The 16,815-nt window shown below is 43.6% G+C and overlaps 1 protein-coding gene across 5 annotated transcripts in view; it reads left to right on the top strand.

The window, feature by feature from the left end:
• Window positions 1–6,063: 6,063 nt before the first annotated feature.
• The window catches only part of MME (membrane metalloendopeptidase), a 74,477-nt gene continuing 63,725 nt past the window's right edge, over window positions 6,064–16,815 (top strand). Inside the window, exons 1-3 of one of the 5 annotated variants that reach the window (XM_090053013.1) lie at window positions 6,064–6,220; window positions 10,177–10,346; window positions 11,673–11,708. In XM_090053013.1, the coding sequence (XP_089909139.1) occupies window positions 10,187–10,346; window positions 11,673–11,708 (196 nt within the window). In that variant the 5' untranslated portion in view covers window positions 6,064–6,220; window positions 10,177–10,186. The other 4 variants (XM_090053010.1, XM_090053015.1, XM_090053011.1 and 1 more) reach the window with 4 other exon arrangements.

Raw genomic sequence — 16,815 nt, forward strand, 5'->3', positions numbered from 1 at the left:
GGTCTGACCCTGAGCAGAGGGGCAAGACCCTTGAGCCAAGAACCTCCAGAAAGAGCACTGGCACATACTAGTCAAAATCCCCAGCCTAGGCTGCAACTAACACCCAATGCTTCTGTGGAAGGTGGGGAACATCGCCCCCATCCCCCATGTAGCAGTAGGAGAGGGGGAAAAAATTCCTCCTGGCCTCATGTAGCAACCAGCAATGAGTTGGCAATTCACGTCTAGCAAGTAAAAGGTAAGTGTGGCCTGGACTTGAATTGTATTTGCATGAAGCATTTCATGAAATGTTATCCTGCCTTCTGAATCTGAGTTTGAAGTCAAGCCAAGTCAAGCCAGGAAACCCAAACCACGTGTGCAACAGAGGGAGAGAAAAGGGGAGCAGGCCCCTTCCAGGAACAGAACTTTTGGGGCTTGCAGAGGAGAAGGAGGAAGCTTAAAAGATACTCAAGCCTGGAGGCCAGGGGTGGCTAAGGAGCCAGGAAAGGCTACAAAGCAGGGGAAGCCAAGCAGCCTATTAAGCTAAGCAGGGACACCTCGGCCAGCTCTCTTTGGGACAGTGGCCAAGTGACAAATCAAGGGCTTAGGGATTTTAGGAATATAAGATATAGGGACCTTTAGGGACATAAGGTATGCGGGTATAGGTAGGGGGAGGGAGGGGAAAAAGGCTCTAGCCTGCAGGTAATAGGTGTGGGAATGAAAGGAATTCCCAGGAGCTGGGGAAAGAAAGGAAGCCTCAGCAGTATTGCTGCCTCAGTGGCTCCAGACAATAACCTTTGCTGTAACCCTGAAGGGTTGGAAGTAACTTGTCTCAAGATGGTGATTAACCCTTTTGTTCTGATTCTTTGTTTTGGAATTAAGTCAAAAGACCTGAAGTCTGGAAGCAGCTGTAGGGGTGGAGGAGTCCATGCACAGGGTACCAGGCAGGCACCTTCTGCTGCAAGGCTGAGACCTGGAGAGCCAGGGCCAAAAACAGTGTACCTGAGCTGAGGGGTTTCAGCTAGAAGAAAAAAGCCAAAGCTGAAGAGGCTGATACCTGAAAAAAGGCTTGCGGTCTGAGGGGCCCGGTGCTGATTTTGTGTAGAAAGAGACAGCCTGAGGAAGAGAGTCCCTACAAAAGGGCAAATGGGGGGTTATCACTCAGAGAGATGTGGGAGCGGGTATGGGGGTGATAAGGAGGCCACAATAATAGACCTAAGGCACCAAGGAAAAGACTAGCCTGGTCTTAGAGGGCAGCCTCCTTCTGAATACATACCAATTATCAAGTCATGGCAGATGAGAAGCAGGAGGCAGAGGAATACTGACAGGAAGAGGCAGGGACCAAAGCCCAGACCTGTCACAGTCCAAACCTGGTCCAAGAGCCTCCCAGAATCTCGAGTGTGCACACTTTGAAGAAGTCTAATTCAGTGATTAGCCTCTCTGTTTGGGTGCATTTCTCATTTCACAACTTCTAAGAAAGCAATCCCCAATCAATAAGAACCATTACAGTCCTGTATTACCCTTGCTGAAATGACTGCATATATATTTTTAGTGATTCAATTCACATTCTCAAACTAAAAGGTCCTGCATGCCTCACAATCTCCCTTGAAGTATAAAAGCCAGCTTACTTTCTTAACCTTAGCAACTAGCATATGCTAAAAAGTACAGTGGTGCTACTCATTGAGTTAGAATTTTAAATGTACTCAAATATACTTAAAATGAGCCTTTCTTCATATTTAACAAATAACCTTTATTCAAATTCAAGTTCACCTAAATTTGGCCTGAGTCTGCAGATGCTTCATCAAAGTCAGTTTTGAGTTTCTTTGCTGTTTCACTCCACAGATGCTTTGAGGCTGCAATGTATTTCAGCAGTTAGCTGAGGCAAGCCAAACAGCATTTCCCTAATGTCCACCATGGGTGAAGTCTACTGTCAGCAATCAAAGAGGGAAACAAAAGCTGTATAATGTATTTAATGAATTTAGAGCCACAGGTTTATAATCTACTCTGCATCAACCAGGACCAACTCCATCTGCCTCTTTTATGATTTTGCTGATGCCGAAATCCTTCGTACCACAACAGACAATGTTCAGCTTGCCTCCATTTCCTCTATACTGCATTGTTAGGGAAAACACACTTCTCAAATGAATAATTTACAGGGTAGTGTAGCCAAACCAGAGATATGCTGAGATGTTATGGAGAAGGTATTACAACAATAGTATGCTAGCATCATAAGAGAACACAGAATTTCTAGTAAGGAATTCAACTCAAGTCTGGGAAGAAGGTAAACACTCCAAAATAAATAAAACCCAAGTAAACCATTCTGAAATGCTGGGGAAAATAGAAAAATTAGAATCCAAATGAATGATTTCTGATTAAGAAAGCATGTAAGAAAGCATGTTCCTAATTGTGGACACAGACAATGAATGTTTAGGAAGCATGTCCAAGAGGGGAAGGAATAGGTCTGAGAGTCTAGATCAGTAATTCTCAACCTTTTTTAGACTCAAGATACTTCTCATTAGACTCAAGGCAACCCTGAATAATTTTTGTGAATTGAGCTGAACCCTGTTTCAAAAATTCATTTATTATATTGTTTACCTGCTTTGCAGGGGGGCCAGGCAAGGAGACTGAAAGCCTGAGCCTGCCCATATCTGCTTATCTCCTCTCAGTTCCTGCAGCACCCATCAAAGGATCTTGCAGCACCCCAGGGTGCTGAAGCAGCCTTGTTGAGAATTGCTGGTCTAGACTTAATAATCATTTCCCAACTCTTGTAAATTGTGTAATCTTGCACAAAATACTAAACTGCAACTCAGTTGTCCCATTTATAAAATGGATAATAAGGTTGTGATGTTCATTGTTAGGCAGGAACTCTAACCAGTTCCCAAATGTTACTGTTCTGGAATGGCTGTGGCACATGACGAATTGCCATTCTGTTCCAAATTGCAGTGGAAAAGGCAGTTGTCCTGGCCTTCCTGCATTATGCTTCTGAGACGTGAAGCTACCACATCCCAGAGTTGGACATCTACTTTGTCCACATAAAATGACAACAGGAAAATTACAATAAAAGACCACATCCTGAACACGGACATTTGCCAACAGGTGGAGATGACTGGCACTCATACATTCATACCTAGTTACTGAAGTGCAACTGTAATGGCATGACCACATACTAAGAACGTCAGAGGACCACTTGCCAGAAAAGGATTCTCTACAGAGTTAAGCCCTTGCTAAACTGCATGGAAAACCTCATAAACACTTTAATGGCTGTACAAAAGCTCAGTTCAAGGCATACATGACTTGGACTACAAGGAGCAGCATGTTTTGGACAGGTCAACATAGCATCAGCTCTCTGTTTGAGAACCATTCTATGCATGATGCTCAGCTGAAGCACCAGAGGAAAAACATTCACTTAGTGGAGTGAGAATGGGGTTGACATGATCATAGAATCATAGAAGTAGGGTCGGAAGGGACCTTGTAGATCTTCAAGTCCGACCCCCCGCCTGGGCGGGAGAAAAAAAAACTGGATTCAAATGAGTCCAGCCAGGTAGGCATCAAGCCTCTTCTTAAAGATCCCCATGATGTCAAGGATGTGCCGTTTGCTACCCCATAGAATCTTACTGCGATCTGAATAAGTTATGAGCCTCTGAAAAATCTGTTTACACACACCTAATAGAAACTTGTTAGACTTGAGGAGTTAAATTCCCATTCACACTAAGCATGATCCACCCCAGGAATTCAGAGTTGGACAGGACTACACAATTGCTCTCCCTGGGTTGATCACTGTGGGGCTAGGCACAGAATGGGGAGATAGGAGATTATCTCATAATCCATTTAACATTTTATCATAAAATGTATGCATGCACCAAGAGAACACAGGAACACATCTCAACATTGTCTCATAGACATTTAAATGGATAATGATATTATAAAATATCATCCAGAAGTCACTAACATGGACAATAAAATGGCCCTTTGTTGCTGGATTAGTCAAACTGGACCAGACAGTCATTCTCCCATTGATAGCATGTGGTTGAAAGTTACAGTATTGTGAAGCAACTTGTTTCTCAGACTTCAATACAGTACAACCTTCTATTATGGATCATTCTGTGTGATTACCCGGAACAAAGTTTCTGGAGAAGCTGAGTTCTTTAATCTCCTTTTTAAAAAAAACATGACAACAGTAACATGACATCCTTTTCTCTTGGGATGAGACAGAGCCCTTTATTTTTTCAAGCTAGAGACACTGACTCATTAACTATGTGTTACTCGACTAACTACTTCCATAATCTTCTTCTGTCGTGACAGACGGTGTTCTGCTTGACCCTGTTGATTTACCATTTTTAAACATAACAGCTCCAACTCAGTTTTCCACAGTCAGAGATCCAGAAAGTTATCCAGGGCAAAACACAAATTCCATTAAACCCAAATCTCTTGAAGGACAATACTGAAAATATCTACTCCTGGGAGTGATATCAGTGACAGGAAGATTACTCTAGGGCCACAAAGATTACTCAAGAAAGTTTATCCATCTGACCACTTACTATAACCATAGGATAAAATGGTATCAGATCTAGAGACAGCTTGTTTCTTTTTCTTTTTTTTCCTTGGTGATATTCCAACAGTAGGAAAATTGCACTGAATTTCAATAAGGTATCTTGTCACAAACAAACAATCTGAGAGAATTTCATGAGTTGTAGCATGTTGTAGCCAAATCTTCAGTTCACCAGGACACCGGACTGGTGATAAAGCTAATCAGTATATTTGATTTTTTTTCCTGAATTGAATGAACCTCTGTGAACTGCATTTTTCCTAAAAACATGCATGCACAAAAGGATGACACTACATTCTTGACGTCTTATTTACTAAGAATTAAGAAATAGTGATATCCCTGACTACACAGCTGGTGCAAACGGTTATAGTCCGGCTGAAATAAATGCAGCTAACAAAATGACACTAGCTGAAAATCAGGCCAAGGCTCTTCACTTACTCCTTGAGCACGAAACTACCATTGTTTCAAATGCAGGTTTTGACTGAGTAAGAACTGAGCAGGAACATCAGCTGTTGCCTCACCAACTACATAGTGTTGTTCAGTCTTTATATTTGCTACTTTGTAGTTATCTTTGCTTCCACCTCAACCCCTAAATTATGGACTCCATAACAGTAGGAAAACTCACCAGATGCAGAGTTCAGCCTTTTGTCTTTCTCTGAACTGTTTACAGGTTTCAACTACCAGTATTTGTCATACTGTTTTAGAAAAATGAAGGGCTGAGCTTGCATATAAATGATTGTGTCATTTTAACTTGAACTAGTCAGAATTACTACTTCTTTTCTAGAACTTTGGTTATTAGGCTATTTAGTGGGAACCTACTGAAAACACAGATGAGCCGTAGTTCTCAGTAGTGGCTCCTCAGCTCTGCACCTTCCTACCTCTTGCGGACTATCAGAGACAGAATCTGGGCCTCTTTTAGAAGCAATGTAAGACGTCTGAATTGGGGCAGGCTTTTAGCAGAAGTTACATTTCGGGGCACTGTTTGGAGAATTCCTTATTAGATACTATTCAATGTTAATATTCTATGTGTTTTGATAATTGTTTTATATTGTAAGTCACCCTGTGCATTTTCCAGGTTAGGTTGGTATATAAATCAATCAACCAACCAGTCGATCTGTGTAAATTATTCTTCCCACTTTGTGAGGCTGATGATAACTAAGGCTTTGAGTTATGATGGAGGACAGGGTGATTTTCAAGGCAGCAGAACTGTATTAGGACTCGCTGGGAGAAGCAGATGGCTTGCTCGAATGATTGAAGTGGCAGAACCTGAAAGAATAATGCATGGGAGTTTGAAGTTGAGCTGCTTGAATTCGTCTGAGCGGCTGTTTCTGGAAAAGATGGGCGCAATATTGTTGCGTGCGACCTGTCATTTTAGGCAGCAAACTGGAAGAAGATTGCAGCCTCTCTCTGTTAAGGTGTTGCGTGCGCACATGCATTGCTTCCCTTAGGCAGTGCTTTGCCTTTCTGCCCCAGCCGTACTTCCTTTAGGCATGCATGTACGTCTGAGTGCCGCGCTATTATTCCTTGAAGGGTCTTCGTTGCAGCCAGCTCCACGTGGAGCTCTGACTCAGCCCCTGCCCGCGCTCCTGTCAGCCCCTGCCCTGCCAGAAGGAAGTCCGGCCGTCCCCATGAAGGAGGGCTGCATCCCTGAGGAGACCGCCAGGGAGCTCGCGGCTCCAGCTCCAGCTGCACCCCGGGGTACCGCAGGAAGGCAGTCTCGGGGGCAGGTCCGGCACGGCCCCGTCTGGGCTCAGCCTTCCCCAGGGGCAAGGTCTCTGCTCCCCGGCTCCGGAGAAGCAGCGCATCGTGCAGGGCACAACTTGCGCCTCCCGCCGGGGCCCGAGTCCGGGGCCGGGGCACGTCCCTCGGGCGCGGGAGGCGCCTCCTTCCCCGCGCTCCTGCGGGAGCGGCGGGCGGACCCTGCCGGCGCGGGGCTGGGGGAGGCTGCTCTTCCCGCCCCCTCGCCCGGAGAGAAGCCTCCGGGTCGGGTCAGCAGCGCCGAGCCCGCGCCGGGTGCACAGCCACGCGCCGCGCTCTGCAGCCGCCGCGCAGCCCGGCTCCCGCGCCGGCAGGCAGCGCTCCCCGCGCCGGGCCGGGCCGCCTCCGAGATGCCGGGGCTGCCCGGGGCCGCCCGCGCCCAGCCCGGCAGGCGGCCGGTGTGAGCCCCGCTGCTCGGCACGGGGATGCGCGTGCGTCTGCCCGGGAGCCCCGGCGCGTGCCAGCTGGTGAGTGCGGGGCCGGGCCGGGGCCGGGGCCGGGCGGGCGGGCGGCAGGGCGCAGCCGGGACCCGCCTCGCCCCGCGCCGGCGGCGGCTGCTGGTGGCCCCGCTTCGCCTCGGCTTCGGGTCCTGCCCGGGCTCGTGCGACCGAGCGCCGCCCTGCTGGGCGGCGGGCGCGGCGCGGCGCGGCGGGGCTGCGGGGGAGGCGGGACGCCCCGCGGGGGCGGCGGGAGCCTCTCGCTCCCGCCCTGCCTGGCACCAGGCACCTCCTGCCGGCGCGCGGCTGCCTCTGCTTTGACGCCTCCGGTGCTCTGGGTTGCACATCGTGTGCGAGGCTGGTGGGCACCCCGCCCCACCTGAGCGGGGGCAGCGAAGCCGGCGGGAGGATCCGAAAGGAGTGCCACCTGCTGCCCAGGGACCGGGCGCGGGTCTGAGGCACCTCCCCGCACCCGTCCGGCTTGGCTTGCGGGTGCTGGCAAGTCCAAAGCACCGAGCCGGAGGCCCGACACGGGGGTTCAGGTTTCCTTTCTGCACAAGAGAAATGACAAACGCACTGGCAAACGTTGGTGGTGCAAGTGACCGCCCACTGGTCACATTTGTGTGCCTGAGCCGTGGCTGTCGGCACCTTTTGAACCATCTCTTCCAGCCCTTTCCAGAGGCCTTTTGCTTCCTGGATCAGGTATTTTTAACTCCTGTAGAAGTGCATGGTGCTCTTGTGACATGGGTACATTTTCTGTAGCAGCTTGATCGAAGACATACAGCCAGTTTGATTTCTGACCTACTGCAAGTCAGTTTGAAACACATGCATCCAGAAGTAAAAGGCTAATGCATTAGCTCACTATGCTACCTAGGCCAGAGCCAGTCAAAATAATTACAGCTGTCTGTTTTGTCTTAGCTTTAGTGGGCAGCTGGTGGAGTATCACAGGAGCACTAGAAACATAATGAAACTATAACACCTAGGCTCATATCTGCTTAAATTATTCCTAGGCTTTTGTTGTGTCTGCAATTAACACCCAAAGAGGCCTTTACTAGGTGTTCTGTAATGCAGACTTTATAGGTTCCCCAAAGAGCTACAAGTAAGAATGAGTCAGTGGGATGCCTTTAAATAAGAGGAACACTCCTGCAGCAATAAAAAGACTTGCTTGCTTGGAAAAAAGTTGGAAGCACATTTGCACACAAAAAGTACAGTAGTTCTTGTTGCTCTAATAAATTCCATTTCCAGAGCTTTCAAATCACTTGCAGAATCAGGAAACTGAACTATTTTCTAATTTAAGCTGAAAGTGTTCAGAAGGTTTTGAGGATTGGTCAGCTCTTAAATTTTTAAGATAAATAAAGAATAATGTTTAGTGCTTGCTGTGTGTGGAGGTAGAAATGTATAATTTTAAAACTGCTTTCATAGTTTATCTGTGAGCTTAGATTTCACAGTTAATATAGAGCCATTTCTCATGCGAGCAGTTCTAGTTCCTACGTATAAGTGTCTATAGGGTTCTATTCCTGTGTGTGAGAAACTTGTTTTATTTGGACAAAGGTTCATCGTTTCAAGCAAAATATGGTCCAAAGTAGAAGCCAGGTAGTGTTCAAATGGTTTCTGTAGGCAAGAAAAGATAGGGGCTGGGCAACCTGAGAAGGAATCTACCTCCAGACTTATGGAAGATCTGTGCCTCACCTGTTTGTGGTTCCTCAACTACTGCCTACTAAGGGAATAATGCTGTGTTGTCTAAATGCAGACTGGGAAACAGTGGGAGAGTATATACCTTGTTCTCACTGTGAACAGAGACATGTCCTCCAGTGTTCCCAACCAAGATCAAGTACCCATTGAGCAATAGTAAAATTTACTAAAAAGATGAAAAATGGGGAAGAGCTACAGGGATCAGGTGTTAGGATGGGTGCGTTTCAAGTTGGCTTCATGTTGCTAATTTTTTTCCCATATTTGTTTTATGTATAAGCTTAGATAAATAGGTCTAGGCATTCTTTGTGCAAGGGAAGGAGTCAGGGGGAAGAAGAGGCTGCTGGAGAAAAAGAGTGGGGATGAGTGGAAAAAAGTGATGTTAGCAGCTAAAAGACTTCAATAGTGAGAGAGAACAGCAATGAAGGGGAACTAACAACTGATTTGCAGTACAGCAAATTAAAAAAAGACATGCAAAAAAAGAATTCAGGCCTTATAGGTGACTTAGTGGCAATGTCAGCTGATTGAGAAGACCCTCCATTTGCTACCGGTACTGCTCCTGTGTAGGTTGCTTCAAAAAGCCCCTCTGGGTCGGGTAAAGAAAGCAGGCATACTTGAGTACGCTGTGGCTTGACCCTATGCCTTTGGTTGTCTGGCTTGGGGAAGAAGAACTGGAAGTTTGGGGACTTCCATTGGCCACTCTGGTATAAATCCTATAATCCGATCCCTGCTGACTTCCTGCCCCTGGGGCAGGGGGCTGAACTCGATGATCTTCCCAGGTCCCTTCCAGCCCTAGCATCTATGAATCGTTCCTGTCAAGGGGAAAGGACAAGAAGTAAATGCCATTGCCAATATGAAAATCCCAAGAAGACTCTACAAGTTGAAACTGTCAAAGTTTCCACCTGACAAACGGAGTATATTTACTCTCTATTACAGAAGCAGAGGGAATGATCTGGTCCCAAATTAATGGCAATGTACATGCAAAAGGGCATAGAATAAATACTAGAACACAGCAATTCTGAGACATAAGCTAAATCCTAGTTTTAAAGAAGCACGAAACCATGGAACGTTCCAAAATATTTTATTGCTTCCTACACATAATGGATAGAGTCAACTCTGATCTCACATCCACCAACTTTCTGTGGTTTTCTTGGAGTTGTTCCTAATGTACACTGATCTAAAGTGAAATCAGAGGACCTGATCCTATTCCCATTATAATAGGTGTAAACACTTGTACTAACTTCAGTGGGAGTTAGATGGGGCCTAAAACAAAGTCCGTATTACTTCCTGTTGTTTAGTTTTAGCCCCAAGACCTGAATCGCTAATTGCTGAAATGATTTTAAAAACTGCTAGTGAAGCACAATAGTGTTTTTAACCTTTGGCTTCAGATCAGGGAGACTAAGTTAATTTTTATTCAGATAATAAGGGTTGTCTTTTGCCTGCTTGTAAACTCTTATATAATTAAACCACATGAGTAAGTGTTAAAATTAAGCATTGGCCTATTGGCCTTCCCTTTTCTACAGCAGCTTCCACATGTAAAAGAACACTCTCCTGTCATCTGTAAGTAATGAAAGAGAAGGGTGGTTATAGCCACTTTAAACTCATGAGTAACATGCTAATCAGATTTATAAACAAAACAAACTTGTTTTCTTTTCCCCTAAAGCTTGCCCAGAAAAAAATATCTTTTGTCGCTGAGTAGCTCATGACCTAACTTTATCTGACAAATATGACTCCATAGATTCTCAATGAATTCTGCTTTTTCTTTTTCAGAATTTGGGTTATGGGAAAGTCAGAAAGCCAGATGGATATAACTGAAATGAACACTCAAAAAACAAAGAAAAAATCACGATGGAGTTCCCTGGAAATAGGGCTATCAGTTGTAGTGATTCTGCTAACTATTATAGCTGTCACAATGATAGTTCTGTATGCAACATATAAGGGTAAGTAGATGTTTATCTAACTATGATTTGAATGCAAACATTTTTTAAGTATATTGTTCAAAAATGGTATAAAAATACTATAAAATTGTTAGTGTAAAAAAACTAAAGACAATAGCAATGAAGTTGAGGCAGACTGAAACACAGTGCTGAAAAGACTTAGTATGTTATAGCACTTGTACTGTTAGCTAAACTCTTTTGTACGTGACTTGCAGGAGTCAGGTCAATATTAAGTTGCCTGCTACTACCACATAATAGTTTTTACAATTACAGGGGCTGCAGTGTGTAAAACTAGCTGATTAATAACTGTTGCTTCCTAGCGATAGTCTGCAAACAGGTCATTAGGCAGCATTGCACAGTCAATTAAAATGAAAATGTTTGTCCAGGTTTAATACCATATTGAGAGTTATGATTTACCTTTTCCAACAAGGAGTATAAAACATTGCCTCCTTCATGAAACAGAACTAGTGGCAAACAATATTTTTAACAAAACACCTGTTTATTTCAATATAATAGCTTAGTAATTTACAGTTCATGTTTCACTGTACAATTATACTTAAAGTATATTTGTGAAGAAGTGAAGTATAGTATAGAATGACTTGTAAAGAAAAATATTAACTGTAAAAGCTTATCCATTATGAAAGTTCCATTCTTCCTTACATTCTTGCTCTACAGGGCTCCTATTGATTGTAAAACTGAGTAAATAATGTTTTACAATCAATAGTAGCCCTGTTTCATAGCCCCAAAAAAATTTGAAACTTGAAAAGTAGTGTTTTGGGGTTATTAGTCCTTTTGAGTAACTTAAAAAAAAATCCATTTTTAACAAAAAATTACTTTCTGTATTTATGAAACAAACATTTTTATGTAGAAAATTTCAAATTAAAATTTTCAGCCTTTTCAATTTTTGTTTCCTCATTTCTTATTCTAAAGCTAATTTTTTAATTTGACCTGAACTGTCAAAGTTTCTGACCCCTAAAATTCCAGTTTGTAGCAAACTTACTATTTGTCAAAACAATTTCACCTAGTTATAATTCACCAGGAGCAACAGGAAGGGTAATTTTAGGGCCTGATCCTGCAAATAATTTGTGCCAACTACCTTGAATATCATGGGATTCAGAATTACATCCAAGATGTGTCCAGGATCATGTCTTTAATGTTCTAACATTGAGGGTAATGCTTGTCTTCCATATTTTAATGTACAGTGCATTTAAATTCAGTTCTGAAATTACTATATCAGAGAAATTAAACTGGAGAGTCACATATATTAAATAGACTTTCCTGTGGAAATTCATGAAGGATTTATCTGTCCCACTGCTTTTTTTTTTTCAGACAGTGTTTGCAAGACTTCAGACTGTATAAAATCAGGTAAGAATAAATGAAAATGTGTAGGTTTTTAATTGAATACAACATTGTCCTTTTGAAATTCATAATTGATTATCACTCTTCTTTTCTTCAATTTTTTCCAATTTCTGAACTTTCTTCCCCCATCACAGATGTATTATTTATATGGTTACACTTTAGCTAAGTGCTATTCTGTGACTATATGGGACAGGACTGGGTGTGCTGGCAGCTAGAGAAGGTAACAGGGATGGTGCACAGGGGTGTGGGGCCACCTGGATGGACTGCTAGCTTTCCCAAGCTCTCCTGGGCTTCCAGCGCCCCGTGCACCATCTCTTCTGCCTTCTCTGTCCACCAGCACATCCAGCCACCTTGCTGCTGCCTCCCTGCACTGCCCCAGGGGCAAGTCAGCCCATTCGCTGCCAACCCCAGACATCCTGCCAGCCACAGGAGCCTGCTGAAGGCAGAAGCAGTGAGGGGCCTAATCCTTTTTTCTCTATGCAGCCTGCCTGCCTCTCCCATAGCTGTGGGGTGAGCTGACAGATTAATGGCACAGATTAATGGCCCCCTGGCCATGGGAGAAGCTCCACCAGAAAAGAAAGAGGATCCAGCCCCTTGCTACTTCTGCCTTCAGCAGGTACCTGCAGCCCTCAGGATAATATCATATATATAGTGACAGAAAAATAAAACCCACCATTTCAATTAAAAACTCACCATTTCAATGTAGGGGGCATAGAGTGCATCCCTATGGATTAAAACTCCATCACATGTACAAGCAGCCTATGAGGGTGGTTAAGCGTTGGAAAAGGCTACCTGGAAAGGATGTGGAATCTCTGCCCTTGGAAGTTTTCAAGAGCAGGTTAGAGACTTGGCTGAGATGAATTCATCACAGAAGATCCTGCTTTATGCAGGGAGCTGGACTAGATGACCTCATGAGGTCCCTTCCAGTCCTGCTTTTCTATGACCTGTTCTCAAAAAAGGCACTTAAAATATTGATTTCAGCTGCAAGTTAGTGAATATTTTCATATTATACATTTTAATTCATGAAAAAAAATAGCAATAGCAAGTGGGTTAACTTCCTTTCTTAGGTATATTAAAGCCTCCATCCTGATCTCAAATCATGGGCCCTCATTGTTGAGCTTCTTGTAAAATCAACTCCTCTGAACTTCTCTTGTGTGTATTGATTTGTTTTTTATAAATTGAAATTCTGGCACCATTGAAGTCAATTGAAAAACTCCCACTGTCTTTATTGCTTCCAGCATTTCATTCTGTATCTTTAAGAATAATTATGGTATAATTTGTGACAAGCCCTTTATAGGCACTCAGGAGTGACTAGCAGTAAAGAGAGTTCATCTGAGTACTTTCTTTCACTGAAAAAGCCCATTCTATCTTAGGGCAAAGGAAGTAGCAATTGAGTACTTCAGAGAAAAGCAGTAAAATTTCATATGGGGAAGCAAGAACCACTTGTTCCTTCATTTGACTAAAACCTGATCCGCATAGGACAGAAGGGAAGTGCATATGGCACAGCTTTAGAGGATGCAGCAAACACACTTGCTCTGCATATTCATAATGCTTTCCAGAGGTATTGCACTAACTTGGGTACAGTGAGCAGCAATATGCTGACCATACATAAGTCCATCAGAGTTTCATCATTAAATCTTGTAGGGCCAACCTCCTCTAGTGTCCCTGGGAGAGATCACTTAACAATGCAGCATTTTACAGCCACAATCTAATTTGTCTGGTTTTGCATTGGCTTTCAAAAGTAAAATTACCATGTCTCGTCAACTGGTCAATACTGTTCTATTGCATTTGCCTGAGTTAGATTGCCCTATACTGGAGTAGAGGCCTTATTTTAGGAGACATGCTTATTCTTAATGACTCATCAAAAACAAAAAAACAACCCCCCCACTCTGAAAAAGAGTTTTTTCAGGTTTTTCTCATTGTAAAGGAACCAATGCAATGAAAAGCACAACATCAGGCATGCGTACTTGTGGCAGCAAATCAACAGCTAGGAATAAAACAGTGTGCTTAAGCTAGCTATAATAGAGAGAAGACTAGCATTAGTCAAGGGTATTATCAAGTCTGATTTCTTAAATATACACACACACTATGAAAATATTATGAATTTAGTTGGCTCCTATGAATAATACATCTCCTGCCAAACAGGCGCCAGAGAAACCTTGAAGCCACATTATACCATCATATGTTGTGTGTTCTTCTTTCAGTGAAGTCTCGTGGCCTGTTTAGCAGTAGGCCAGACTATGTGATCACAATGATCCCTTCTGGACTTATCAGTTATGAATATGCCATAGACTTTACAGAAAAACTAATTTTTGTAGATTTTACAACTTGTTAATACTATATTGCTTGTTCTTTTATCTATAAAGCCATGTGACTCACCACTTACTAAGCTGTATAGGCCTTTGGTAAGGGGGAATATAGAAATAAATAACTTCATAAATAATTTAAAGTATTTCTAAAATACCTTCATGTTATGATATCAAAGTGAGATACTTCAGTACCTTCTCTTAGTCATTATCTAATCTCAGTTATAGCTCTGCTGAGTTATGTAATATTAAACAGTAAACTTGTCACTAGCCTTTCCCATGTGGGTTTCAGAAGGTGGTCTTGGTGGTGCCGGGGGGAGGAATATATTCATATTCTAGGAAGACTTCTTTGCAAAGGAATTTTAAGTCAAAAACTTCTGAATCAGATTGTTGAAAAAGCCAGTAACAGTCCTAACTAGTTGCGTGGTTTTGTTCACTCCAGGTAGGCATGGCACATTTCAGGCCTGTGACAGGATTACACATATAATTTTTTTAGCATATTTCTGGAACTGTAAAGCCTTGTGATGTGACATTGTCAGTTCTTGCAAGCTCATGGGGTCAAGCTAGGTCACTACTTGGATGTAAAATCTCAAAGGAATAGTTACAGTTGCAGAAAATAGTTTTAGTGATTCAGAAAGTGACCTTTTCTCCTCTGAGTCAGTATTGAACTAGTGCCCTAGCACGGTGCTAAGAGACATTATGCTGCTATAGAAGATAAGATGTGAAACCAGTCTTGACCACTGACAGCCATTAAAAATCACGGTGGCATTTCCTGAGTAGAAGCGGTATTGCATCCTGGATGAATTCCAACTTTTACACTCTGCCAGCCTAATTTCATTCTTCATGTCAACCTATATAGCATTTTGGTTCACTTTGGGCATGTCTGCATGTTTATTAATACACTTTTGCTACTGCACATTAAATTTAGTACCTCTAATATGAGGTACTAAATAAATTCATATTAGGCTGCCCTAATGCTCAGGAGCAAAAGTGTATGCTATTTTAGTGTGCATTAGTGTATTAGCACAGTTTTTGACTTTACGCTTTAATGAGTAGTAAAATAGGCTACTGCACATTAAAGCAGACGTGAAGATATGCTGCTCCTGTTCTAAACTCTAGCATAGAGCTACTAAAAACTGTTAAACTATTGCTGTGTTTTGCCATAGATACCTATCCATAGGCTGGCCCCTAGTTATTCTGGCTCCCTCCTTCTCCAGTCCAGTTAGTGTTGGCCATCTTCACTTCTCCAAATCAATTCTGGCCTCCGTGTCACCAAATTGTGTATAATATCCCAACTGTTTTCCCAGTATAACTGATGTGAAGCCCCACCTCTCCAACTTGACTAATACCAGCTGGACCCAGATTTTGTTTTAGCTACTGCCTCCAAGTTCCAGAACCCTGATCCTCTCTCCTTACTCTGCTCTCTGCACGTTTTCACAGCATCTGAGCTTCAGCTCACAAAAATGTCTGTGATACAGATACCAATACATATACTTTGGTTAGTCTCTAAGGTGCAGATCTACCCTGCCTCTCTATTCTGAGGTACAGAGCCCTGTGAGGGAAGGGCTAGAATCAGTGGAGAGACTTTTTGATCATTTCTGCAGATGGGAGGGAGAGAGCTGACACACATAGGTTTGTAGTTTGGCCACTGAAATATATGTGGTATGGAAGTGGTGCAGGCTACATCTCCTGAAACACTTGACACTACACAGAATTAAGCACTAGAAAATGTACTTTATGAATTGGGTCTGCAGGGCAGGAGGATGCATAGGGTCTTTTACCTCTCTAAGGTCTAAGCCCCATTCTGCCACCCTGCAGCCAGGCTCACTGGAGGACTACTTATGTGAGTAAATTCTACTGAAGAGCAGTAAGAGCAGCATGTTCTCACCCTGAATAAATACAGCTTGTTACAAAATATAGCACACAGGTTGTTTTGCTAACTAAATTACAGTTTTTCCAGTTCAACTTGTATTAACGTAGAGTGGCTTGCAGTATTTTAAATGTAGTGTTTTGGAAGGCAGCTAATTTATCTGCTTAATCTAATGTCTACAGTTAATAGATCCCACATTTACTCAAATATAAGACAAGGTGTGCCCCCCTCCACCCCACCAGTGTATATTTGCATATGAAACAAAGGAGAGGAACAAGGGTTTGCTGTGGCTCTGAGCATGGGGTGGGGCCACAGGAAGACTCATAGCAGCTTCCTGCCTTTCCCTCCACCTCCCCTCTGCAGTTTCTACCTCCCTGCCCACCCCCTCCCCTCCCCTCCCCTCCCCTCCCCTGACTGTCCTTCGCAGCTCGGCTCTGGCTCGGGGTGGGATCTTGCCAAGGTTGCCAAATCCACTTATAAGAAGTGGAATTGGGCTTGTTTTGGAAGGCAGCTAATTTATCTGCTTAATAGAGAGTTGCAGGTTGTGGTTTTTGGGGCTTGTTTTATTTAGAGGTTGCTTATTTTGGGTGGTTTTGCAATAGATGAATTAAAAAGTTATAATTTAAAAATGGTTGTAGGAGTGGTTTTGGTGACTGATGTTGATGTATATTGGGGTGGGGCAAAATGACAGATCTAGCTGGCGGTCAGGCTCCATTTCCCAGCAGCCTTTGCCCATATGGCTTGGGCCAGGTTCCTTTGAGACCCCAGCAGCAGACATGCTGATAGCTCAAGGCTGGGGTTTTCATGAAGACTAGTCCCAGCAGCGCTGGCAGGGCATGAAGCAGCTCCAGAGCTGGGCTGGGATCTTGCAGTGGTGACAGCATGGTGTAGAGCTTGGGCAGCACCACAATCTGAAGCCAGCATGCTCCAGGGCCAA

This window comes from Crocodylus siamensis, chromosome 6 (genome assembly GCF_052110815.1).
Source record: "Crocodylus siamensis isolate JL-2025a chromosome 6, ASM5211081v1, whole genome shotgun sequence".
NCBI classification, from domain to species: domain Eukaryota; kingdom Metazoa; phylum Chordata; order Crocodylia; family Crocodylidae; genus Crocodylus; species Crocodylus siamensis.